Source organism: Seriola lalandi, unplaced genomic scaffold (assembly GCF_002814215.2).
Source record: "Seriola lalandi dorsalis isolate HSWRI2012SDOR001 ecotype SW California unplaced genomic scaffold, Sedor1 jcf7180002054838, whole genome shotgun sequence".
NCBI classification, from domain to species: domain Eukaryota; kingdom Metazoa; phylum Chordata; class Actinopteri; order Carangiformes; family Carangidae; genus Seriola; species Seriola lalandi.
The window spans coordinates 31101-57437 of NW_019525391.1; the positions used below are offsets into that span (position 1 = coordinate 31101).

Sequence of the window (26337 nt, forward strand, 5' to 3'; positions counted from 1 at the left end):
CCCACCCGCCCCTTCTCTCTCCTCTCTTTCGTAGCAGACAGTAAATATAACTGTGAGCCCCTCAGGCTTGCTCTGTGCTCTTCATCTTTTGGTGCACCACAGAGAAGAAGGGCCTCAGCTCCACAGAAACTGGGGGGGGGGGGGGGGGGGGGGGGAGAGAGCAGGTCTGAGGTCAGTAGCAAGGGGTTCCTAAAACCAAGGACTGTAAAAACGGTTGGCAGAGATAGCTGCTTCACTGCTGATGTGGGGTAGAAATACCTTAATCCCAGAAACAAAATAAGGGTTTCAACACCGTGTCCATAAGGGGAAATGACCGTCCTTCATTTGAGGAAATGTCCAATTTTGTCCAAATCATTCAGAATAAAGGTTTTTATCTTCATTATGTCTCCTGGATGAATCAATGCATTGCAGTGGATGCTGCACATTGACGCCTACAAGGTAGTCGGTCTAATAAAAACTGTGATTGTCTAGCTAACAAAAGGAGTCAAGTATAGAGAGTGTATTCTTTGTATTGGGCTGTGGCGGTAGTGTCCTGGTAGTGACTACAGACAGCTTCAGCAAAGGAGCAAGAGGATCACTCTCCAGCTTAATGTCTGATTTATTTCTCGTGACCCCGTCACAAGATCTCCCTCCACTATGTTCTCTTAACTGTCGTGTCCCTCTTTCACCAGACAACACACTGCGGGCCTCTGTCTTCCCTTTTTCCTCCCCAGATTGTACCAGCGCCAGCCACAACCATTTCCATGCCCTCACCAGCTCTCCCCCACATATACACTACACGCTCTTCCCCCTCCTCCCCTCCGTCACAACCCCTCCTAACCTCCCTTAGGCTAGAAATATGCCTCTCCATTCTCATCCCTCTCTGTCAAGAATTTTGGATATTCATAACTAGAATCCATCCATTCTTTTTTGGTAATGACCTAGAAAAAGGAGGTCACCTTTTAATAGCTCACACACTACTTGGGTTTGATAATGCTTTCTGTTCTAGGTAGCGACGAGTGTGAGAGAGAAAAAGACAGAGAGCTTAGATTATGCCCAAATGCAACATTGCAAGGTACACTACACAGCCCACACACCAACACTGGTCTTTTGTGGAGCCGATGTGTTTCTTGGAACAGAGCTAAGTCTCAATCAAGGGTAACCCGACGACAATGAACATTAAATTAAGACTTGCTCTGAAATGCCAAATTAAGAAGAGCCAGTGTGAGACAGTATGTAAATAGTAACAGCTATCCATCATGTAAAGACACCAAACACTTCACCTGTATCCTCCGTTGCCAGGCTATCTTTCATAAGCCTTTACATAACGCGACTGATGTCAGCTTGTGACACAACACCTGATGGACTTGACACACCACTGTCTTAGTGCAGCAGTTTTGGTTGAGCCCAGGTTGCCTCACCGTCATTTTATCTGACCGTGCCTGTGTCTCTCTGTGTGTGTGTGTGTGTGTGTGTGTGTGTGTGTGTGTGTATAAGGCCTGCTTTGTTTACACAGTCTGCTCATATCCTATAATTCTTCCGTCATGCTTCATATGCAGGCATGGCCGGCCATTAAAGGCCTCATGCACAAGCAGGGCCGTGCCTGCTAAACCCAGCTTCCCTCTGCAATGCCTGTCGCTGCTTTCGATGAACAGGAGAAGGGTATTATCAGCATCATGGTAAACCTGCATGCAAATACGCATGAAAACATAATTGTCCATTGGCATGAACAGTGTTGGCTTATCTTGGTCTATGAACTGTCCTTTCAGGCAGGGCATGGCAATCCAATCTCAGCGAGAGCAAGAAATTTGCATGGACAGAGCAGAGGTTAAAGTATTATCAAATCCTCAAGATTGGCATTATAGATGTTAGCCTTTTTATTAGAGACCTGGAGAGATACTTCATGAATCAGACAATCACAAGGCCAATCGAAATGAAGCGTGGGTCTCAATCTTTCACTAAATTCATCTTGGAAACTGGCCTCTTTCAGATGTACAAAGGAAAGGGATTGAACCAAGGCAGCCTGGAGCTACGCAACACACACACCAGCTGCCTAACCAACTGTGGACACACACAAATCCTGTGGTCAACCTCAAGGCATGGTTGTTACCTCCACAGTGATGGCCCATTTCTTCCTGCAATGACCTCGGCCGTGCAGACAGTACAGGACTCCAGCAAACACACACACATAAGCATAAACACACACCAAAGAGGACTATTTCTCTCTCAGCTCTATTGCAGCTTTCCAGCATTTGTTGCTTGCTGTCAGGATCTGCTGCATTGTGCTGATGTCTCTGCATCTGCCGAGTGCTCCATACGCGTTGGTGTCAGAGCTGTAAATTGAACATACATGCTATAGCATGCACTGCACATAATACACACAGTCACACCTCAATGCAATCATTTGACCAACTTAGGACAGCTTTGTCTGTTCACCAGTGAGTATGCGCTGAGTGCTGTTCTGGTCGAGTGGGTGTGGGTGAGCGAAAAAAAAAAAAAAAAATCAAATACTGGCTTTACAAAAGATTTGGAGCGAGCAGCAGTATTTTAGTCTGCAATACACACACTGTGCTCAGCTGCTTCTCACTAAAAACAGCCAAATCCTAGATGTTGACATTATTTCTTAAGCCACAGCACTTATTTTAGGGGATCTCATAACAGATATTCTATGAGATTCCATCGCTCTGTGTCCACACATGGGCAGGAAACATACATTGCACATCTCTGGTAAACCAATTTAAGCTAACCTTCTAACCTTAACCCTTTAGGTTTTCACACTAGAATTCACAACCACATTGAAAAGCCTGACATCCTCCAAAAAAATGACATATGTAAGCACGGCCTATCATTCCAAATCTGACATGAAACTGAAAAATGAAGTGACACAAGTTGAAACGGTACATCCAGAGAGAAGTGTGGGCTTTACTGTACGCAGCAGCTGGTGGGAGTAAACAGGAATGAACATGCCACCCTGTCAGCAGAGAGGGCTGAGGAAACTGGCAGTGACCAGAAAGGCAGGCTACGTCCCCCGTCCTGTCTGGGGACCGGGGGTAGCGGCAGTATGTGGGACAGTCACCATCTAGCCTCATTCACCCCCATATCTCCAGAGAACCAGCCATGACCCCATTTAAGAATGTGTGTGTGTGTGTGCGAGCACGCGTACCAGTTCATCTGTGCACTAGAGAGCAATATGAGCAACTGTGTAAAAGACACCATGGCATAGAGAGAGACAAAGGATGTGTGCAAGGCTGGCTGAGGCAGGGCGACTGCCTGAGCATTTACTGCAAACAAGTAGGGATGTAGAGGGAGTCTGGATGGAGAAACCGGATATGTTCTGTTCTGTAATGGAGAACATGCACTGTGTGCTTACTTAAATGTGCCTTCAAGATGACTGAAGTGAGGGGTGACCCTTTGACTTCCATTGACTTGGATTGATACTGAAATTGTACTTGTACATTTTGACTTGAGAAACAATCCTGTCTGGCTACAGGTCATTGAACAGAGTGAAGAGAAAAGGATACAACTTCAACAGAATCCAGAAAAGCATTCACAATCAAGCTCTAATACGTGGTCATACGTATAGTCCCTAATCAATTCATTGCTCTGCATTGCGAGTCCATAACAAACATTTCTAAAAACACAGAAGTATCGCACAAATAAGTTCCAGTTTTTCCAAGGCCTCACACATATTGCATGACACACAGACAATAATCTTTGTCTGTCTCAAAGCTGGGCGAAAACAAAAGCATGTGTATAAATGAATTTCCAATAAGTTAACTTTTCATGCATTTTTCAGGAGAACAGAACATTAGATTTTTTGTTTCTCTAAAGTCACATACAGGTTATCTTTGGGGTGCCCTTGTAGCCTACAGATTTAAGGCTGTCAACATTATAATAAAGGCATGCAATGACCCAAGAAATACAAAACATACTTGGCCTTAAGGATAAGACACTGAACAGTCTTTAGGCAACAGTGGTTGGTAGTATCAGTGGTTTACAATTATGTCCTGCAAGTAAAGAGAAAGAACATATTACATTCCTTCTGCACATTGATGTTCTTATGAAATCTCAAGTTATACAAGTATCTTTCTGAATGACTGTTCATTTGTAGCAATTTTGCAGCCACCTTCATAACCACGTGTTCAGAAACAATATGGTTGTAGAAGTGTTTCAAAGGGGCTGTGTCAATGCAGAAGGATTTACAATTGCAGATCTGTTTTTTGAAGACATTCTGGGCTATTTTCCATTAAACTACATTGAGAATAAGTGACAGCTAAGTGCACTAGATGCTGGGCCAATTTTCTGGCTGATATTAGGTTGCTATTGGTGCATGTCAAGTGATAATTAACAAGAAACTGCAGAGTAGAAATGTAAAAATATGTCTGAGGTAGTTTAGAAACAGTCCTTCCATTACATAGTTTGTCCACCAGAGAGAAGTTTATTTTTCAACTGAAAAAATATCCCATCCAGTACATAGCTTGGTCACAATTCCTAAATAACCATATTTAAGAAATCCTTATCAAAAGTTTGTGTTCATGTAAAAAGAAGAAAATTATTAGCCAATATTTGTTATTGTTTTATTTATCAGATTTTCTAAATTGTAAAAACCTGTCTCATGATGATTTCCATATTTAAAAGCATTAGATTTGACCACAACAAAGATTTCATTAATAACCATAATGACCAAGCTCCACATTCACTGGCATTAAAAGTACCGTACTCACAGACACACAGACACAGACACACACACACTGAGGAGTTGAGCTAGAAAATCCCTATTGCCATATATGTTCAAAATAAAGACGGCTTGGCGAGAGAAGGAAGGTCAGCAATAAACATCTGAGCCTAACCCCTGATCCTCTTCTTGGTTCAATCAGACTGTTCCTGTGAAGGATGTCTTAACCTGGAAACAAGACGTTCTGCTGAGACAGGGAGGATCAACAAGAACAAGTCAATCAATGAGGATTTGGCAAAAGACTGTACATTAAACCCACGCCTGGGATGATGTGCTACCATGGAGCCAACTTTTACCCCAGTCAGACCACTTTCTTAAATACTGCATTTGATGACCAAAAATGCGTTGCTGACATCATTCTAGGGATGTTTTACTGATCACCACATATTCTGTTGCTCAGATTTCATGTGTAGGCCACATCCCCCCCCCCCCCCCCCCCCAAAAAAAAAAAAAAACTAATGCCAACTGGTACACTGACAGCTTGACTGTGAGCTTACAGTTTACCTCGGTCAGCACTTTGAGAAACCCTAAAGTGTTTGCCCTTCCATCTCACTTTACTGACCGTTCACTCACTCCAGCGGTTCATTTACCCTATGCAGCAAAGGCCACAGCTCCTGGCCCACTGTGTTTTGACCAAGTAGAGGCAAACCACTGGTCTGTGGAGCAGGAAGCTGCTGGTATGGCCTGATATGGCCCTCAGTGACAGGCAGCCAGACTGTGGGCACTGCTGCAGCCCTGGCAGAGCTGTTATTTTCTGACCAAGTGGCTAAGCTTGAAGTTGTAATAGCTTTTACCTACAAAACTAACCCTAACATTCACCATCACGGTATTCTTAGTCTGGAAACCTCATGCCTGTGTCTGGCATAGCCACATAACTGCTTTGTTGAGACATGGCTATTATGGCAATGCACCCTGGCCATATTGTAAACTTTGCCAGGAAGGGAGAGCGACACAGAGGAGGGTGGACCTGAACTAATGAGAGAAACACTGTTGTTGTTGTTGTTGTTGTTAGGGGAATGCCACAAACAAAAATAGTAGGACCTGTTACATCAATCTAGAGCTGAAAAGATTAATAATTTAATTGTTTAAATAATTTTTCAGTCAAGAAAACATTCTCTGGTTGCAGCTTCTTAAATGTGCTGCTACATTCCTCTGTTTTCCATCACTGTAAACAGATTACTTTTCATTTTGGACCTCTGAACAGAAAACATAAGCTGTTTAAAGATGTCACCTTGGACTTTAGGAAATTGTATTGATTGTATTTGAATCTTTGATTGTCTCGTTTTTGTCGAAACCCCCAAAACAATTAATTTAAAATGATACAAAAACAACGGAATAGTTGCAACACTGGAGTTCTGTGTACTGTACATCAATCATTCTATAATAAAGCCAGACATACAGCATCAGATGCGAGCTGGATTTTTGATACCTTGAAAAGAAATCGCATGATTGCATGCCTCCACACTAAAATATTTCTGTACTCAAGCTATAGCAGTCTGCAGTGACACATTATGTACAACTAAAAATGTGCATACTTGGCCAGAAGGAGCTACTGGATACATTGCTGCAAGCCCAGCTGAAATATACAACCTATCTCCTGCACATGCACTGAACTGCAGGGTAGCTAATGACAGAATAACTCCCACAATATTCCACCGAGATGGCTAAACGGTCAGTACTCATTATGCATCGCAGTATCACTTTCCCTCTTCTGTAAAAATACACTCGATGGAACACAGTGGGTAAATGTTAAGAAAGAGAGATTGTCTTCATCCTCCGGTGAGGAGAGGCAAGCAGCTCACTGAGGGCTGTGGGCCTGAGAATAATGTCAGGGGATAATAGGAGTCAGTGACATCTCAAAGTCTGAGCAGCGGATGTGTTTAACCAAGCCTATTAAGACCTGGACTAATCCTGCCTTACACGTCCTTATCCAGGCGTCCACTGACAGCCTTAACTCACACAGGATGGGCCACTTACAGCATGACTGATTGCAGTTCTTGCTTGCTTTCAGCCTTTCAAACTGACTTTTGTTACGCGACTGTCAAAAACAAGGATATACTGGAAACACTATCAGTACAACTAAAACAATGAGCACACTTGTGTCGAATGTAAATGATTGCCTGAATCCTGAAATCTCTTAAAATCACTCGGTGAAGCCATGCATTCATTGATCATTTGACAGGAGAAATGCGACTGCAGCACACCATTTCGAAACCGCCACACAAAAACAAACACCCTTTCCACCTGTTCACCTTGGCCGCCAGGTAGAATAGAGTGCAATAGCGATTAAAATGTATGACACAGATTAGAATATGTCCCATCGACGGTATGACTCTAGTGTGGCCTACTTCTCCAAGCTGAGGTATTCAGCAGGGAAATGAAAGGAGACACACATGTCAAATAACCAGGGCTGCTTTTGATGGGCAAGAAATGAGAGCAAACGTTTTGAAACTAAGGATGCAACCTAGATAATTTTAATTGTCCTAAAAATGGACTCCTGCTTTTCTTTTTTTCCAAGGAGCTTTCACACTAGAAAGCTATTGAAATCTCTTGTTGTTCATGCACATGCGGTTAAAAGTTAGCCTGTTAGAATTTGCATACACACAGAGTACATTTTCCTGAAAGCAATGCAAGTACATTTTGTGGTAAAGCATAGCCTATTGTTCTTCTTTGTGTCCACAGAACTATGAATCAATGCAGTACAGAGCAACTTATTCAACAGCAGCTCCCACCTGCCCACACACCAGCTATAAAAATAGCTAACCTACTCAGCTAGACTCCAGGATGAGGGGGCAAATCCCTCAGTATCCTTGTCCACTAGAAGGGTAGATTTGCGACACTGGGTGCACACTAATAAATAAGAGAGGTAGATAAATGAATGAATGAGCACCAAGCAAGGTCTAGCTGAGGCACCTCAGGCTGTACAAATGTTATGCAACCTGGTGAGCAACAGTGTAAAGCAACCCAATGCTGCTGCTGCTTCTTTTATTATCAAGTGACCATCTTCACCTCTTAACCACCAGCAGCTAACAAACCACGGTGGCAGTTTTCAAGCTGACCAAATGAATAGCTCGAGGGCTAGTGTATAAAGCCAAATTGGCCCACTGACTAGCATGTGGTAGCATGTAAACGGTGACATCTTTGTAACTTCGATGCCAAATGAGCTGTTGTCTGCACACCAATGCAATACACACACACTCGAATAAAGAGACTGTATCGGTGGCAAGCCTGTTCCTGCAGATTTGCACCTGGGCAAGACAGCTCACTAACTGTAACTCAACAAGCTACAAGACAAGCCACGCATTTCGGAAATCATGCCATAACGTTACTCACACCGAAACCAGGCTCCCAGCTAGCAACCTTAACTAGCAGCATATTTGCTAGCGTTGCCAAGAAGGCCCAAGGAGGTTAGTTTTGCATGTAACGACACAAGACAGTAAAATGAAGGGGTATATGAGAATTAGCATGCTACATACCAAGAAGAAGTAATTTTAGCTCTCTCCTGGAGTCTCGCTTGTCTCGGCGGAGTTGTTTGTCAATTTCTGCATTGATTCGTTTCGACTCCTTCGCCTCTTCGCTCAGGCAGCAAGCCATCATGGACTCCAGAGTCATCCCCTCTGGTTTTGGCAGCCCGGTTTTATACGGGACCCGACAAACACTTGCCCACGGTTTCGGCTTATCCCGAATCCCCGGTCCTCGCTTCGATTTCAGACGAGGAGGAGGCGGTCTGTCGGGGCTGGACGGATAGATGGATGGACGGGACTGGGGGAGGGGAGACTAAAGCTAGGGGCCTCGCTGTCAAGTTGTCCCCCCAGCCGAGAACAACTGCGACTTCGCCCGGGTGTTCTCGGTAAATCACGGGAGATTCGGACAGGGGAGGGGAGTCAGGAGACGGCGGGGCCTCCCCGAGATGCTCTGCCTTAATACAGATAGTATTAAAATTACTGCAACTGCCACAGATTAGCCACTTAACACCTGGTTTATATCATTAACCCGCTCGGTCACTTGGTGGTCCAATTCTATCTTTTCGTCTGTCACTGTGGTCCAATTCTGTCTTCACAATCCGCCAAAAGTGGTACAAAACTGCAGTGTCGCGACATCCAAACCCGTAACAGTTGATATCTGTGCAGTCTCTTCAACGTCAGCGAGCTAGTTTACGCTAGAAAAAAGTAGTAGTCCTTGCTAAGAAGCTAACATTAGTGATAACCGTTATTGCACTATCCACGCCGCAGCAATGCGTCCGTTCTCTAACTAACTACATTAGCTAACGTTAGCTAGAACAGACGTAACGGCTATAAAAGCTGCCTTGCTAGCCTGCTAGCTCACTCAACAACGCCTCAGCTAATGTTGTGTCAACCCGCAGTGATTGAAACAGCAGGCTGGTTGAAGGAATTTGTCCGCCTAGCTAGCGATAGCAGGACAGCACCCCATCACATCCTGACTCATTTTGACGGTAAAACATAAAGGCTACGACCACAGCCTCAAAGAGGAGGATAAAGTGCGTGTCGAGCCGGCGGCTTTTGCCAGAAATGTATTCACTGCAAACAGCTGGCTTTCGGATAGCTCGTCGCTGGAACAAGGTGGGCACACATACACAATCACACACATACACACACACACACCAACCCCGATGCCAAGCAAGGAGGAGGAGAGACTGTGCTGTTGAGTGACAGACGGAGGATTGCATGAAACAGGTTTGTGACAGACCAATTGCATGAACGAGGCGGATCCTCGGGGTGGGATCTGATTGTGAGCACTCAAGTTAGGTCGATGAGATGCAAAAGCCAGTCCGTATGAACTGGGAAACGCTGTTATTTTAGTTCTTATATGTATCCTCGGCAATGTATGTGTGATCACTGCTAAATCAAGTCCAACACCTGCTGCATGTGTGCTGCACAATATTCTGTACTGCTGAAAAAGATCTGTACAGTATAGTACAATATGTAGATCATTAAGACAGAAGACATTTCAACAAGCACTCCCCATCACTCCATCAATAACCTGCAGTATAATGCAAGCAGCATTAGACAAGACACATTATTAGTGAGAGTCGTAGTGGCTCTGAACTGTGAAAGCAGCGACCTCTCGTGGCCTTAGAGTACAGTTGCATGCAACATCTGTTAAAAGTATTCATTCAGTAAGTCCACTAAGCAAATGAGGACGCTTAGCATTGTGGAATATGTGGGATCTGCAGCTGCATCTCCATAATCACTAAGATGTTTCATCTCAGGTTTACATATCATGCTTATGCTTATCCTGCATTCTTCTTGCTTTTAGGAAATATCTATCTATCCATCTATCTATCTGCACAACACATCTAACTTTCTTAAAATAAAACAGGGACCTTTATGCAATGATGCAATTCATACAAATGTGCGAAATAAATGATATGTAGAAACAGTTTTATTAAAAGATAGAAGACATAATTGTTTGATAGATTTAAAAACAAAATGGATAAAAGACTATTTCACTGTTCTAAGATCCTTACCAGTAGTGGAACTAAACATGTGAAGTTTGGACAGATGGTGGCACCAGAGTGAAGACAGGCTCCTGACTAAATCAAGAGTGTTGGGTGTTTTTCTTCCATGGATGTATTCTGACTTTAGGGCACCACACTGCCAGATTTGGCTTTTTTTTTATAATCAGTGTGAGCTTTACTTCGTCAGGTTGAAGTGCATTTAAGTTCTACAGGTTTGAAATGCTAATATTGCCTTGCTTTAACTTGCCTGGCTACAGTTAGCATAGAGGTACATGTGACTGACAGTTCAGACGGACATTGCTATCTTTATAGCTATACTGCTAGTGTAACAAAAAATATAATAGCATGAGTACAAAAGTTTAGAAGGATTATCAATAATATTAGTCCTTTATCAATTGTTATGCTGTTGAAAATAGTCACAGAAGAGCTGTCGAACCTCCTCAGCATGACTTTGATCCATACTGGTAGAGAGGAGCTGCTTGTGGCTGGGCTGAGGGCTCTCTGCCTCGACCACCTCCACCTGCCACCCTGCCTTGAAGGCGTCACCGTGGGACTCGCACATGTTGTGCAGAATGCAGCAAGCCAGGATCATGGTGGGTACCACGTCCAGTCCACAGTCGTTCCTCTTGCTCAGGCACTGCCAACGTGCCCTCAGCCTCAGCAACGCCTCCTCGGACACGCGGAGCGCTCTGGTGATCCGCCGGTTAAAGAGTCGCTGCGGCTCTGTCAGTGCTGCGTGACTTGCCCTCCTGCCTTTTTCTTCAGGATAAGTCTTCATTAGCCAGGTCTGAAGCGGGTAGCAGGCCTCCCCCAGCAGCACATACCTGGACATGACAGATGGTTTTCAGTCAGTTATGGTCTGAAAAAACACACCGGGACACTTTAATATTAAAACTAAACATGTTTGACAGAATTGGGACAACATCCACTGTCTTGACATTCAGTTAGGGGGCAGAGCTTTAAATCTTAAACCCCTGTACACATAAAAAACTGTTACTATAAAAAAAAAAAAAAAACAAGGTTATAACCAGGCTTAAAACAAACAGGAATGTACAGTAAATGAATGAAAGTAAAAATACATTTGTCAAGTTTCTGCATTTTTATGATTAAATTTAGTGAGATGTGTGTTGTCCCCTGCCTTTTTATCGAACCTTTTTTTTCACACACGGATATTAAGTCCTTTTGTTTATGCCTTAATGCCAGATGAGTGACAAAGGCGGAGTAAAATCCTAATAAACAAAATAAAATAATGGAAAAGACTAGCAATTTACCTCTACAGTGTGTATATTGTATCCTTAAATGCCTGTAAAATTAGATTTACTTGGTACTGAATTGGATCCTGATTCAACTGTCATGCTGCTGGTTTTAACTTAACCGAAGTGGTTTTCCGACAAAGATAGGTAGCAGGGCTGGTGATAGTCCACCCTCTGCAGCTGTGGCCCACAGTGATGAGTTCTGTAAGATGTCAGCTGGGTCTGTCCCACCTGGGAAACTGGCACATACATCCCAGAATTGCCCCCGTCCACTGACGGCCACCTGAAACAGCAGAGAGACAGAAAGAGGCTAGAAGTCATAATCTGATGTAGGACAACTAATGAGCATGTATTTGCAGCAGCACAGGTGAAGGTGCCTTTTCTACCTGAGACAGCACTGAGAGCCAGCCGGCAGGGTTAGCATAGTCAGATGCGTTGTTTGATGGAGTGATGATGGCTGTGTGGAGTGTTGCGATGGCAGCGACACAGTGAGGGAAGCCCAGGTGGGAGAGGAAGAGCTGGGCTGAATCCTCCAGCTCCTGCTCATTGGGGGGGCGCAGGTATATTGAGCTGAGGAGTGCCACGATAGCGTGACACATGTCTCTAACACACCTGCAAACAGTGGACTTCCCCACACCGAACAGGGTGCTGATGGTGCGGTACTCGATGTTTGACGCCAGACGCCACAAAGCCACAGCCACACGTTTCTCCACAGGGAGCGCCAGGCGGAAGCTGGTGTCCTGGCGAGCCAGACGGGGCCTCAGTTTGTCACAGAGGTAGAAGAAAGTCTCCCGGCTCATACGGAACTTATCCAGCCAATCAGAGGGCTGGAATTCCGTCATTACCACACGCTCCCACCAATCAGTGCTTGGAGTGGTGGTCCAGGGACGAGTGCGGATGTTGGAGCGGATACTTCCTGCTATCATCATCTGAGGAGGGATACATTTTCTTTGAATCAGTTCAGAGATTTTATGACATTTGTTAATACCACTGTTGAAAGGACCCATGTTTTGTTTCTTTGACCAGTGCCTGAATTTCATTACCAATTCTAGATGATTAATTTCTGTGATACTTGTAGCCAGATTTTATATTCAAGAATGCAGACATTCCTACAGAAAAACATTTTCCTTGCTCTGTTTGGTAAAATAAAAAACAATATCTGTATCACCACTTATAGTGCAAATACAGAAGCTGTCAAAACACATATTTGTGTGTCTGTTTTGGTATGATCTGTGCAGCATACCCCCTGGCTTTACTTTCTTTTTGTTGTCAAGTACAATTGCAAATTTGGAGTTTCTATTCTTGGAGCTGTAAGAATTCACTGATTAATCGATTAGTCAATCTGGAGAAAATTAATCTGCAGCAATTTTAATACTCATTTCATTCTCATTCCAGTCCATTTTTAAGCAGAAATGCGTAACAACTGGTCTGGTTTCAACTTCTAAATTCTCAGCTTCCTCTGTTTTATATGATTGTAAATTTCAAAATTTGGGGGTTTTGTATTGTTGGTCAGACAATTGTGACAGGCATTTAAAAATAATTTCTGACATTTTTATAGACCTAACAAGAGATCGATTACTGAGAATAGAATTATAATATTATAAAATTATAAATTAGTCATTGTTGCAGCTCTATTTATGTTAACTTCTGCTCTATGGTATTGGCACACTTCTGTATCCATCTAGTTCCTGCCAAAGGAACTTCTCTAAAGTACCTAATTAAGGTCTGAATTTTTTAAAAAGAGAATGTCAGTTTTTGATTTTTAATAAATTTGCAAACTTTTCCAAAAACATGTTTTCAGTTTATTATTATGGGTTACTCAGTGTAGATTAATGGGGGGAAATGGCAGTTTTATCTATTTAAATTTAGATCTACAGAACAAAAATGTGTGCAAAAAGTGAAGGGGTCTGAATATTTTCTGAAGCTACTATATGTGATCAGGCCGGTTTTTGGGTTGTGAGGGACATAAAACGAGACAGAGAGGAAGCGACTGACCATGAGCATCCTCCTCTGTCTCTGGAAGAAGTACTGTCGGTGTCGGATGCGTCTTTGGATCTCATTGCGCCTCTGGGTGTTTGCGTTGTTTATGTCTCTCCTGCGCTTCAGCAGCATGTAGGTCATCAGGAACATGAACGACCGCAGCTGCTCCTCTTCCTCCATTTTCACAACTTCAACCGGGAGACAGCACGCAGGACATGAAGTTACGGTGGTAAAAGTACTACAGCAGCTCAGGTGTTGTCGCACCTATTGTCATTTTACCATATGGCTACTGCAAGCTTGTGTACATCCGCTTTCTTCCTGTTTGTGTCCGATTGACCAGCACAAAGGTGCTGCCATCTGGTGTCTCAAAATAAGCACTGGTTGAAAGGATGTTTCTTGTCTGAGAAATCATCAGAATCATTTACATAAGAGGTAGCAACAAAACAGTGTAAAAAATAAAACTCCATTACAATGAATGTCCTGCAATCTAAATCTTAAAATGTTAAAGTACAGAATTATTAGAGGGAAAATAGACCAGCGTTTGTGTTATATGTATTATTATAAGATCATTATTACTGATGCATTAACATGTAAGAGACAGAACTTAAATTTTGTAGTTAATTTAAACTGTTTACACAGTAAAATGCTGGGAAGAGTAATAGTATGTATAAACTGCTAAAGCAGATGTATGGCCTTTAATGTTAAGCACTGTTAACAACAACAAAGTTAAAACGGCTGAGTGTCTGTTTAGTTTGGAGAGCTGGCCATCAAAGCCTGCATCAGTACAGTGATAGGTACAAAATTACAGCTGTTTGCTTGAGTGAGTTACCTGGATTTTCTCTCTGCAGTGTGACTTTTGTGAGCTGTTCATATACCACCAACCTATACAGTATGTAAGAATATAATAAAATGTATTATTTATTATTATTATTTATCATTTTCTCTGAATATGAATGTGAAAATGTAGACAATCTGGAGTTATGCTGATATGCTATTTGCTCAGTGAACCTGTGTTTTGTATTTCTTGCATACAGAACTTTTTGTGGCATATTTCTATTCCAATAGAATACCTATAAGTACTTAGTCTGGGTATTGAGGGTAATTTCTAAGAGCTTTCTCTTCTAAGTTAATATGGTTCTATTTCTAGTCTTCTAGCCTTCTCTTTCTTCTCTTGCTGGAGATAGGTCTATCTGTGGTCTTTGAGTGGCTTGTCCATGTATCAGTGAGTCAAGGGTGAGGAGGAGAGAAATTAAAAGCTCTTTTATTCCTTCTTGTCAGTCTCATCTTTGTTCTCCCACCTCCAACTCTGCCTGTAAATGCCTTTCTTTGCAACAGTTTGTCAGTGTTTATGAATGTGTGATGAGAGCACTTATATTGCATTCTCTTTAATGGCAGACTCCAAATAAGCATACAAGTGAAATAAGCGAACATCATTTTGCACAAGTCTTCTCCTGTAATCCATGTTTATTCCCCCAAATGTTTCCTGCTACAGCAATTTAATTTAATGTTAGTGTTTCTATAACAAAATGTTAGAAATGCTTAAATATATTGCAACAGCATCACAAACTACAGCCTCCACAATGATACAGACCAGTTTAATCCTTATTCCACTGACAGTCTCAACAAAACAGGAAAATGGGTAAAAGAAGAGGATTTATTACAGGGTTGTGGTATTGGATTGCATTCGATGTAGCTCAGTACATAGTGTTGCTTTCTAAACTGAGTGTTTAGTGGGGACGGCTCAACAACAATGGAAACAGGATAAATACTGATTTCTAGGAATGTATTTAGTCTATCCAAGGAACTCTATGTCCTTCACACAGTGCAGTAGCTGCTTGGTGAGTCACAGCAGACGTCGTTGACATGAATAAGTTCAAGAACAGACATCAAACAATAGGTTTTATCACGAGTGTTATTATTTGGTTTAGTGTTAGTCAGGAGAGGAGGTAATATCTGTGATAAGTGTGTATGTGTTTTTTTTAATTAGATGTTATATAGACATTTACCATTTAGGCAGCAGTAGGTCAGAGTTCAGAGACAGGACACAGGGTAATTATTTGCTCTATCATACTGTACATAGCTGTAGAATCATAAATTATGAGAAAAAAGAGAAGAAACCTAGGACACAACTTTGACTCGGGTGATAAACAGCTCTGCAGCTGCATTCTCAAACTCCTTTGCATCCATGTTGCCACCTGGACCCCGAGCCTGTGCTCCAGATATAGCCTGAGCTAGCTTGCAGGGAGAGAGCTTGGCACTGGCCTCCAGGTAGCGGATAGCCTTCACATTGACTTCCAAGCAGGCATTAGATTTAGTATTAGCATTAACACAGCAGTTTGCATCACAGCCCTGGGAAGTCTCCAGTGCTTCCTGTAGGGTCCCCAGTACAGCCAGGCACAGCCCCCGCGAGGCAGGCCCTTCGTCTGGGCAGCACACCTCAGCGTAAAGCCTCTGAGCCTGCCGGATGTAGTCTGAGAAAACAGCGCATGTGAGCACACCGTGACGGAAGACATCATATGGGACGGCCTCATGGTCTTGGCAATGGAGGCGTCGCAGGAGCGGGGCGGACGTGGAGGCAGGGACTCCGCCTTCACTGCATAGACACTGCAGAGTCTGTGTGTAGAGACCTCCTCTCACCCCTCCTCCTCCTCCTCCTCCTTCCCCCCCTCCCCCTGTGGGGCTGTTGGTGCAGGAGCCTTCAGGACCCTCAGGAACCTCACCTGGATTTCTATGGGGCCCAGTGAGGTTTATGAGGTCGTAGGCCACACGGACGTTGTTGCTGAAGGCAGATCTGGGTGTAGAATGAAGAATGGAATCATTGGTTTGTCCGAAGCAGTTAGAAGGAAGAGCTTGTCTTTAATTATATTCAATTTACTTCTCGAATAATATCAATACAACAAAATGGTAGCCTGTACAACATTGTACTATGACAAAGCCTTATCATCCGTGCTAGGAGGTGGCAGTATATCAAAACAGTATCTGAAATAGTATAATATTTTGATATGTTTACAATCCTTGTCTTTTTAATAAAGGTAGATTTTGTTCTCTTTTTAGTAATTTTCTATCAAACATTGAGCTCTGGGGATTATCCACAATAACAGGGACAAAGTTAATTTCTCAATGAACAAAATTCCTCAGATACCACATTCTAAAAAGTCTTTTGCAAAGGTTTTAGAAGGTGTAACTAATGATGGTTAAAGACCTGTTTAACCATGTTTTATAGGTCTGTCATGAGCCATAAATAAGATCAAATTTAGAATGGCAAGGATGTGGAAAATCTCACATGCTGTTGAGTCTCTAATTATACAGTCAAGTCATTGATAGTCATTAATAAAGGGGTGAAGAGTTTATCACTCTCTGTGAATGGTTCTCACAATGATCCAAGTCTGCAGTTGTAAATTTAAAAAGATGGTAAATAATTAATTTTGGTCCAAATGCTCTGCAGTTCTTTTAAAGAAAATCAGAGGTCATATAATCCACTGGGAAAGTCTTCCTGATGAATTAAAGGGCTGGAGGAGAATACACACCAGCCACAACCTGGCAACCCAAAATGTGTTCTAATTAAAAATGACTAATAATAAACCTTTGGTGAAAGATGTCCAGGTTGTTCTGTTGAGTGAATTATGCCACAAATGTACATGCTGCAGTTTGGTATGATTGCCATTGTCTATAAGCATTATATGGTGTATTGTTCATCATAGAATGGTCTGTATTTTACACTATAATCACTATGGCCAACATAGGTCATAATCACATATTGATTAAACCTGTATATTACTATCATTTTCTCAGTGAAGCAAAATTATGCCTAACTGAATTATCAGCTATCTACCACAGAAGAAAATATAGGATATGCATTAGAATAGCATGTCAAATGGGTCTTTGATAATAAAAATAAAAAAACGCCATATATCTCTTTGGAAATTCCATGAAAACAAAATGATCCACACTATAATCACACTGTTTCGACCATAGACCTTTGGGAGTGGTGCGCCAGCCGCAGGTGCCACAGTGCCCGGTTGAGATGCTGCTGCTCCTGCGCGCCTGCGCTCAGCGGGCTGTTGTTCAGCTGATCCCCATCGCTGCATCCAGCTGTGCCGGTCTCTGTCACGGAGGCGAGGTTGCAGAAATGGTCGGCTAGGAACCCGATGGGATCGTCCGATCTGGCTTCGACCATCTTCAGGATGGCCCCGCGGAGCAGCTCTCCCACCCCCGCCTGCGATAAAAACTCCCTGTCGCTGTCCGATTTGGTGGCTTTGCCCTCGGGCATCCCAGGAGGAATAACCCCGGACCGGCGTTTCTCTTTGTCCGCCATTACTGTTGACGTCCCGTGTCGCAGCAACGGCAGCGGAAGTGATGGAAGATCGTTCGGGAAACAGGAAACGGACCAGTTTATACTAGTCATGATAAATAAAATACTAAAAACAGAAAGCTAATTTTGACTTCTCAGGCCAAACAAAAAATATTTAATAAAAAGTCAAGATTTTTGATTCACTGTGTCAGAATAATGTAATAAAATATCAATTTATAAGATAAAAAGGTAAAATTATGAGATAATAAAAAGAAGAACTTGGGACTAAGTTAAAGTTAACTTTTTCTATAATAATTTGGGTTTTATGCAACATTTTGCCTTGTAATTTCAACTTCCTCCTCTCATAATTTGTTTACTCAATCAAACTTTTGGCTTATGTCATAATTTTGACAGTAAATCCAAACCAAAATGTGACTCTTTTTTTCTTGTCATCACTAATACTAAATTACTTGTAACTACTAAGTAGTCTGAAGCTTTCAGTGGAGCAGGCAATTGAATCCTTTTGGTAATCCAGCCTCATCCAACTCTCTTTTTTTCTTTTTTTCCTTTAAGGTTTGAGAAATCCAACAGGATGCTCTGTAGGCTTTTGTAAGTGTGTGTATTCTGTGTATTGATTGTAAATTCTGATACTAGTGCAGGCACAATACCTGAGACTGCAGTACCAGTACCAAACCAACAACCAATACCTTACCAATATAAAGAAGGTAAGGTTCTTAAATGTGAAATGTTGTCTAAACACACGCAGCTGTTCAAGAACTTTGGCTAACTACAATACCAAAGTGAGTGTTTGTGTGTGTGCACACAAAGGAGGCTCATTTGACCAACATCTGTCACTGATTAAATGGCATTTGTTTATGTGTTCCTTTTACTCATTACCATGTTTTTATATGATGTGTCATATACTTGTTTTAGCAACAATAGCTTTTACCTATTCACACATACAGCATTTGAACTTGACAGCTGAGTAGGAGGAAAAGTGAATTAAAAAAGACAAACATAATAATTAATGCCTCAGATATATTAAGTTCAAATGACAATATTTAAACATTTATTATATATAAATAGCCCAAGTGACTCTGCAACAAAATAGTTAAACCTATATCCACACTTCCTGTCATTTAGTTTCACACAAAAAAAGGAAAAAAACTACAAAATGCCAGTGATTGACAACAACACAAAATACAGGTTAAGAATATGCTCCTCATTCATCAAGTCCATCTACATGTACAGTTACCTGTTCCATTTTCAGAGCTGCAAGGTCAACATCACATTTTTTTGTAAAACATACAGTATTAGTAATATAACCAACAGTATTTCTAAGAACTATACTGTACAGTTGTATTTTACATTTGTACACGGAAACCTACTTGATAAAGTTAAAAGTCACGTGAAAGAAATCTAACAGTAAATTCAAAAACAGCTGTATTAACAAAAATATTAATGTAATTCTGTAAAAAATATTAGAACAAAATAGTCTGCCTTGAATAATGTTGTGTCATATATAGACTCAGGTGACCGCAGTCAGTGGCTTCACACCGGCCTCTGTCAAAGCAGGACCTATAGCATATCTTTTGCTAACCTCCATTCCTGATTGCATGTATACGGTGGAAATTTAGCTGCACCATGCCTTTCTTCAACAGACCAAGACTCACAGAATACCAATGATTTTAAATGCATCATACAAGTTTTTTATGTGGTCGTTTTTTTTCTACGATGACAGCTTGAGAGCTTTTGTTCTTTTTATACAAGGTATTAAGTTTTAAACTGTATTAAGTTTCAGTTCTATTTTGGGCTGTAGTGTTGCAATCATAATGCACATGCTGCATCGTCGACATGTGCACAGATGCCATTTGTTAGAGATATATGGTTCCCATTGGTGAGGATAGCTTTTTTCATTGCAGCTACTTCACCGTTGCTGTAGGTGGTTTGTGGAGGCAGGAAGTTTCTCTGCAGCTTGTGCTCCAGGAGCATGTGGTTCTGAGGAGGAAGGCCGAGGCACGCTCTGAAAAAAAGGACAAGAAGGCAGACTCTTGTCAATTTCTGCCACAAAAATAGACACCAACATTTCACACCTGTTTACCCGCTTGGGTGATTTAAAGTATCTTTCTCCTACTGAATGTAAATTTTAACTTTTTTGTGAATTATGTGGTAAGGCAGCCCAGGTATAGAAAACCTAAGTCTTGAAGTGTAATTGATCCACACCTCATGATGTTTTCTATGGAGGTTCTCTGGCGGAAGAAGGCGTTGACCACCGGGGTCCCTGATGGGACCAGAGGGGCTTTGCACAGGAAGGAGAGCAGTGCTAAGACACTGTGGAAGGACTGGAAGTCCTCCTCCCCCTGGGGCCGGACAGTCACACGCTGACAAAGCTCTGTCAGGATCACCAGGTCCAGGATGATTGGGCTGGCGAGTAGAGAGTCCTGTTGCAAACACAGAAAGAGGAGGTGAGTTTAATGGTGTGACAGCGGGAAAAAGGAATTGTTTAAGACCTTTATGAACATGTGGAACTCTTAAACCATTTTTGGAAAAAATATTGTTCTCTTCACATGCTGATCACGTGCACTGATCCTGTAACCGTAGCAGTGCCTTTTTAATACTACCACTATACATTAATCCAAATTCATTTTATTTACCATACACATTCAGTGTGTGAACGTAACCTGAATATATGTTATTTTGTGTGACGGAATAAATGGTAGAAGGCTAAGCAGGTATGCCAGTGAAACATGAAATAACTATGTCAATGACCTGCATATGTATCTTTAAATTAGCTCCAGCTTGTTAAGAAGGATTAACAGTAAGCTCAGGTACTTCTGAGCCTCCCCCCTCCTCATCCTCCTTCTCCTCCACAGCTATCAGAGAAAGAAGAATATATCTGAATGTTGAGTTTAGCAGCAATTAGCAGTTTGGATTCTTGCATTAAAAACTGCTCTAATGTAGTACGGTGTGGTTTTGCTTGTTTCTAACAAAATATAGTGACCACTGACCTCGCAGGTGTTGTGCAGAGCGATAGTACTGATCCCGCCCATCATTATTTCAGAAGTGTACTCATCCATGGCACGCTTGCTGTCTCCCACATAGGGGACATACTTAATCACCACCTGAAATAACACATAGATGGTTAATAATCCTGATCAGTTATTTTCTGTAATCATCCACATTCTTTATTCTGTGTTTGAGTCACTCACACAGTGGTCAGGTTTCTCTCCGGGCTGATACAGGATGGGGTTTGACTGGACCATGTCGTCCACCACGTTGCTCTTGGAGATCTCTTTGGAGCGGAACTGCTGCGGAGCCGACAGGTTTTTCCCATCATTGTTGCCGAGGTGATTGTAGCTGACAATGGAGGTTGGCTGTCAAGGGCAGAGGAACTAGTGGTTAGCTGTATTCCTATCAAAAGGAAGTATAATCCAGTTGTTAAATACATAACTAGCTTTCAAATGTAAAATAATCTGTAGCAGTGGTTCCCATCCTTTTTGTCCAACAACCTGTCAGAGGAGCTCAAGCACCCTCCACTGACATCACCTGTCATCTTTCAAACATTTTCTTCTGATTTATTTCAAACAGGATGCTATTTAACACTGTTATAGAAGTGAATATTGTTACAATATTTTTTTTCCTACAAAACATAATAAACCTGGAATTGTTTTTGTTCAGACTTGGTTGCATTGTTCAAAGATCACCTTTAGTTATCTGTTTTAATTTCTCTACTCACTTAATAACTAGTTTTCACGCACTTTCACCAGCCGCAGGTGGTGTTAAGTTGTTTCAGCTGACTCGGGTTGGTGGGAGGGGTGTACTGTGCATTAGGCTTTATAGTAGCTGGTAGTAAACCGTTCATCAGGACAATTATTCCTCTGAGCGATGAGCGCCTCAGTCTGATTAGCATCCATTAATTACTTTGATAATCCACCTTCCTTCCATCCATGCATCCTTTCTCTCACCTTGATTCCTGCGCTGACCAGAAAATCCACCAGCACCGACTTGATCTTGGTCTGACCAGACTTGAAGTCATCTCCTCCAATGAACACGCCTCTCTGCTCGGCCAGCTCTATGGCCCCGGGGACGAAAGTGTTCTGTGGGGAGCCGTTGATGAAGGCGCAGCCCTCCAGTATACTGGCCACTGCAAACAGAGTGGAGGGAGAAACCGCCGCTCCGGCCTGAAGGATATAGGAAAAAAAAAAAAAAAAAAAAAAAAAAAAAAAGAGCGAGATAATGGCTGTTACAAATTGTATCATCATATTACACCGAAGAACAAAGCTTGACTCACAGGGCTACATATCCCCTGAAACTCTCTTTACAACATCTCTGTAGTACAGCTCTATTGTCGGCTTCATGCCTCTCTAAAATTGAGCTATTTGCTGAAGATCACAAGTCTGTGAAATAGACTATTATCGTTTCTGACTGCAGGACAAGCATGTGAAGACAGGAGATAAAATAAAAACTCATCCGAGACGCGCAAATCATAATTTTCTTCCCCTGATCTGATATGAAAGGAATAGCTGACCGTTTCAGACATATTATGGCATTTCATTTACAAATACACAGTTAAGTGTTGGGAAAGCTAATCTCTTCATCCTCTAAGCTTTAATAATCACTGAATGTGATGGAGGATTACTGTTTGGTCCTAAACATTAGGAGGAAATCAAAGTTGAATTGGTGATTCATGACTACTGGCCACCAACACAATTCAGGTGGGTTTCATGGACGATTAAAGCCTCACTAGTGAAACCAGTTTAAGGATTTGTGTCTTTAGATCTCTTTCTCAGATTAAATCGAAGGCAACTGGACTTGTATTGTATGTCTGTGGAAGACGTTTCGCCTCTTATCCAAGCGGCTTCATCAGTTCTTATGTATTGGTCTCTCTAGTCCGCACTAGTCTGACCAAGAAAGTGGAGTAGGACCCAGGTATTTAACCTCTTGTGGGTGGGTCCCACAAGAGGTCTTTAGATCTCATACGTTTGAGTATGTTTTATGAATCTGGAAGTTTCTGAACCAAACCAGCTCCTGTTCTCACCTGGATTGTAGCAAGCAGGTTCTTGGCGCTGTCATTGACTCCTGGTATGATATCACAGAAACGCTCGGTGTTCGCCGTCCACAGAACAATGACTTTGTCCACACCACTCGACTGATGGAAGTCCCTTATGTCAGCTCTGATCTGCTCCACCTGGAAGACCATTTATTCTTTTAACTCAAATTAAAAATCACAACAGAAACAACACAATCTAAAGTGGAATAAACAGATGAAGATGACATAACGCTGCAGGTAAGCCGACTGTGTATTACCTGCTCTGCCAGGGTGCCAGTGAGGACATTGTCGGCTCGGCTCTCTTGATTTGCAGCAATGAATTCTGGGATATAGATTGATGGCCTGGGTTTCATGCCGCTCATGTGCGGTCGGAGCTGCTCTTGTAATGACCAATCCAGCACCTGAGCTCGCTCCATAGCACTGCCCAGATCCATTGCAGACACATCCCAACCTAAAAACACAAACACACAAGTTAAAAAAGAAAAGGCGTTTAATTCCTTAGACATCTCTCACATAGGTCAGCTTCTGCCCTAAAAAGGGCAGAAGCTGACCTATGCCTGCCATCACTTTCATCTTATAATAGACTGTAAAGGATCTATAAATAGGTTGCCTATTAGAGCTATTCCCTTATGAAGCAGCAGACTAGATTGCATTAGAAGACACTGTAAGAGCAAATTTCTGACCATCTTCACCTTGTGGAAAGGCTTTTAGAGCTTCCCTGTACAGGGTGATATGGGAGTGAATTTTCACTCCTGTCCCATCCCACTCCCACAGAAATGCCCATGTCCCCTCCAAATCTCATGACAGAATAAAAAAGACCTGTCCCATCCAGTTCCTGTGTTCTGTTTTTCTGGGGTTATTTTGTGTTTTCCACAGGTTGAGAATTGACCTTTGGTGGTGGCTGGTGACCGATGTGCATGCAGAAATTCATGCAGTTTAGAGGAGACTGTAACCTCAATTTACAGATGTTCCATAAATGCCTCACATACAGGCTATTGGTAGACGCTAGCTAGGGGGGCTGCGCTCAGGGAAGGCTCTAGTCTCCAATGAGTTACTGGAGCACACGTGACTCAGACAGGTGTGTGGACAAAAGCTAGTTAGTTTGAAAAGAGTGAAATAAGGTGTTCTACTGTAAGATATGTTGGCTCTGTAGTGAGCAGCTTCTCTGATTTCTGGTGACTGCAGCATGTGTTATCCATCCACACACTTCATGCAGTGGTCAAGTGGCTGCCTGCAACCAACCAGCCACCAGAGCAGAATGAAAAAGAATTAAAAAAAAAAAAACAGAATAAGTAGAATTATGTTTACAATAAAGAAAATAGGATTTGTTCATATCAGACCTATATATTTGTGTATAAAAATTGACTTATTGTTATCAGGATTCCCATACTTCCCACTACCATTGACTTTTTTATCTGTCGTGTTCCAGTCGTGATGAATAGTGAAATTGACTCCCATTCCACGGTGATCCCACAGGAATCCCATGACCCAAAGATTCCTGAAAAATTGTCAGCCTCTTCTGCCCTGGGGTTGGTTTTCTCTGCTGTTAACACTGCTGTTACCTCACTTGCCCTCTCTCTCTCTCTCGCTCTCTCTCTCTCTCTCACACACACACTTCTCAGTTTCTACCTCAGAGGTCAAACCTTAGGCAGACTATGTGCAATTGTCCATACCGTCAAAGACTATATCATTAGGATGGACCATGGGCAAGATGTCTCTGAAGGGCACGTTGACCTCGCCCTCGAAGCTTGACCCCAAACAAACAGTAGACGCCTGCAGGAAGGAGCCGAAGTAATTTGCTTCCTTAGAAACGAGGAAGAGAGTAGAGAAAAAACACTGTTATTTATTTATTTATTTTTATTTATTTATTTTTTACTGGTTTTAAGGTTTATTACAAATGTATAATCCTATGAACCACAGAGAGAAATTACCAAAATGGAAATCTTAAGAACCAGCTCATAGAGGCAAAAATGCATGTCCATATAAAGATAAATCCCCAAGACCAGAGTCAGTTAAGCTCTTTACACTCTACTGAACATGTCAGTATAATCAGCTTTTAATGAGTCTCTACCACTCCATCAGGTGACATACAGGAGGCCATATTTACATAATAGGACAAGAAGCTTCACCAGTAGCTTTCAGGTGTTCACATTTATGTTTTTTCCTACCTTAAGACAGCCATTTATTTTGCATCCATTTCAACAAGCATGGAAATGAACTTGCCCAGATTTTAAAGTTGCTTGAGGCACTGTGGCTAATTCCACACAGTCAAGATCATGTCTACCAAGTTTCATTTTTACGTAGATTTCCCATCTCAAATACCACACGCTTCAAGTCTCTGCACGAAATGAATGTAAACAAGCGGATGATTCCCTGCATGTATGTGCACAGACAGGTTTGTGTCACTCCACTCACCTTCTCTCCAGTCTTGGTCATCCAGGTGAGACCCAGCTTGTTGGCCAGTACAGCTGCTGTGACTGTGGTCCCGTTGTTGCCTCCCCAGCCCACCAGCATCACTCCCAGCCGTGGCACATGCCTCTCAGTACAAAATGTCATCTCAGTGGTGTGGGGGGTCACCTGTTCTCAATACGGAGCATGCAGTTAGTGAGAGACTGTACGGATAGTAGATAGATACGTTACAAACATATGAGACAAAATGTGAGAAAGACTGTAGACTTACCATGACTTTGTTCCCTTCTCTCTTCACTGATGTGGTCTGATAGGCATACTGAGCCACAATGTGTTTATCTGTGTATTTCACATTAGGGCTGTTGACGTAGATGTTCACTGACATGGTTGTAGAGTCTGCAAATAAACAGGAGACAATTAATTCAGCCTCTCTCCGAACGGTTGCGTCGAAACTGCTACGCGTAATTTCCTTAACACGTCATGAGTAATTCATGCTGCCCCGCGTGCCATGTTGAAAAAGGCAAGAGATGTTTAATTTCTAGTCCTTTGTGCCCTCCCTCTAGATGATAAAATTGTGAAATTATATTACCACACATTTTAGACTGTTTTACGTTATTGCTGATCATTAAAAACGGAAATATAGGTAGGTTAATAAATGAATGACTGGTACATACGCACCAACACCAAACCCGGAAGCTGCCTCACCTTTTCCCGCTTACACAAGAGTAAAGAAGTTTGTAGTTTCTTGGGTGGTTAAAATAAGATAGTACTGGTGCGTCTCGCTGACAGTTCCTCGGCTGTGTGATTAGAAATGTCTAGTCCTTTTCGCCTGAAAGTGCCGGATAGTTCCTGCCTCCCCTTAGCTCGTGCGACAGCGAACAAGTGATTATCCTTCCTTCGCCAGTGGAATAAACCAATCAGGCTGCTCCGTCTCTGTTACACAACACGCGAGGATGAGAGCAACAGCCTTGTTGCTACAGCAGCAAATGGCCCGGGTTCTCCTCCAGTCACAGTCCACGTAGGCGGGACGGTTCGGTTAAAGTACTTCCCTTCTAGAGAGTTCTCTTACCTTTCTAGAATGATGGCGGGTGTCTGTGAGGAGTGGCTCAACCAAATGTCATGCAATTCAAATTCAAATGAGGAAATACATTGCTCATCTAT

General features: G+C 42.3%; 4 protein-coding genes across 7 annotated transcripts in view; all 4 read right to left on the minus strand.

The window, feature by feature from the left end:
- Positions 1–9343, minus strand: part of LOC111670151 (guanine nucleotide-binding protein G(q) subunit alpha-like) — a 25946-nt gene extending 16603 nt beyond the window's left edge. For 2 of the 3 annotated variants that reach the window (XM_087179436.1, XM_023426757.2), the window contains exon 1: positions 8191–9343. In XM_087179436.1, the coding sequence (XP_087035562.1) occupies positions 8191–8326 (136 nt within the window). In that variant the 5' untranslated portion in view covers positions 8327–9343. The remainder of the gene's footprint in view (positions 1–8190) is intronic. The other variant, XM_023426756.2, reaches the window with a different exon arrangement.
- A 756-nt stretch (positions 9344–10099) lies between these two features.
- Positions 10100–13747, minus strand: LOC111670152 (uncharacterized). Its single transcript, XM_023426759.2, has 4 exons — positions 13442–13747; positions 11833–12375; positions 11569–11729; positions 10100–11017 (listed from the first exon to the last, which is right to left on the minus strand). Exons 1-4 carry the CDS (start codon positions 13604–13606, stop codon positions 10585–10587), a joined length of 1302 nt encoding a protein of 433 aa, XP_023282527.1. The 5' UTR covers positions 13607–13747; the 3' UTR covers positions 10100–10584.
- Positions 13748–14795: 1048 nt separating this feature from the next.
- Positions 14796–17783, minus strand: tpgs1 (tubulin polyglutamylase complex subunit 1). The gene is made up of 2 exons (XM_023426760.2): positions 17404–17783; positions 14796–16217 (listed from the first exon to the last, which is right to left on the minus strand). The coding sequence occupies exons 1-2, from the start codon at positions 17739–17741 to the stop codon at positions 15545–15547; spliced, it is 1011 nt and encodes a 336-aa protein (XP_023282528.1). The 5' UTR covers positions 17742–17783; the 3' UTR covers positions 14796–15544.
- Positions 17784–18758: 975 nt separating this feature from the next.
- Positions 18759–26117, minus strand: LOC111670146 (inositol-3-phosphate synthase 1-A). Of its 2 annotated transcripts, none has more exons than XM_023426748.2 (11): positions 25855–26117; positions 25448–25572; positions 25183–25344; positions 24441–24570; positions 23025–23218; positions 22756–22905; positions 21683–21898; positions 20927–21091; positions 20726–20839; positions 19941–20158; positions 18759–19740 (listed from the first exon to the last, which is right to left on the minus strand). In XM_023426748.2, the coding sequence occupies exons 2-11, from the start codon at positions 25559–25561 to the stop codon at positions 19545–19547; spliced, it is 1659 nt and encodes a 552-aa protein (XP_023282516.1). In that variant the 5' UTR covers positions 25562–25572; positions 25855–26117; the 3' UTR covers positions 18759–19544. The 2 variants fall into 2 exon arrangements, with proteins under 2 accessions (XP_023282516.1, XP_023282515.1); XM_023426747.2 differs by having other exon boundaries at positions 25882–26116.
- Between the last annotated feature and the right edge of the window lie 220 nt (positions 26118–26337).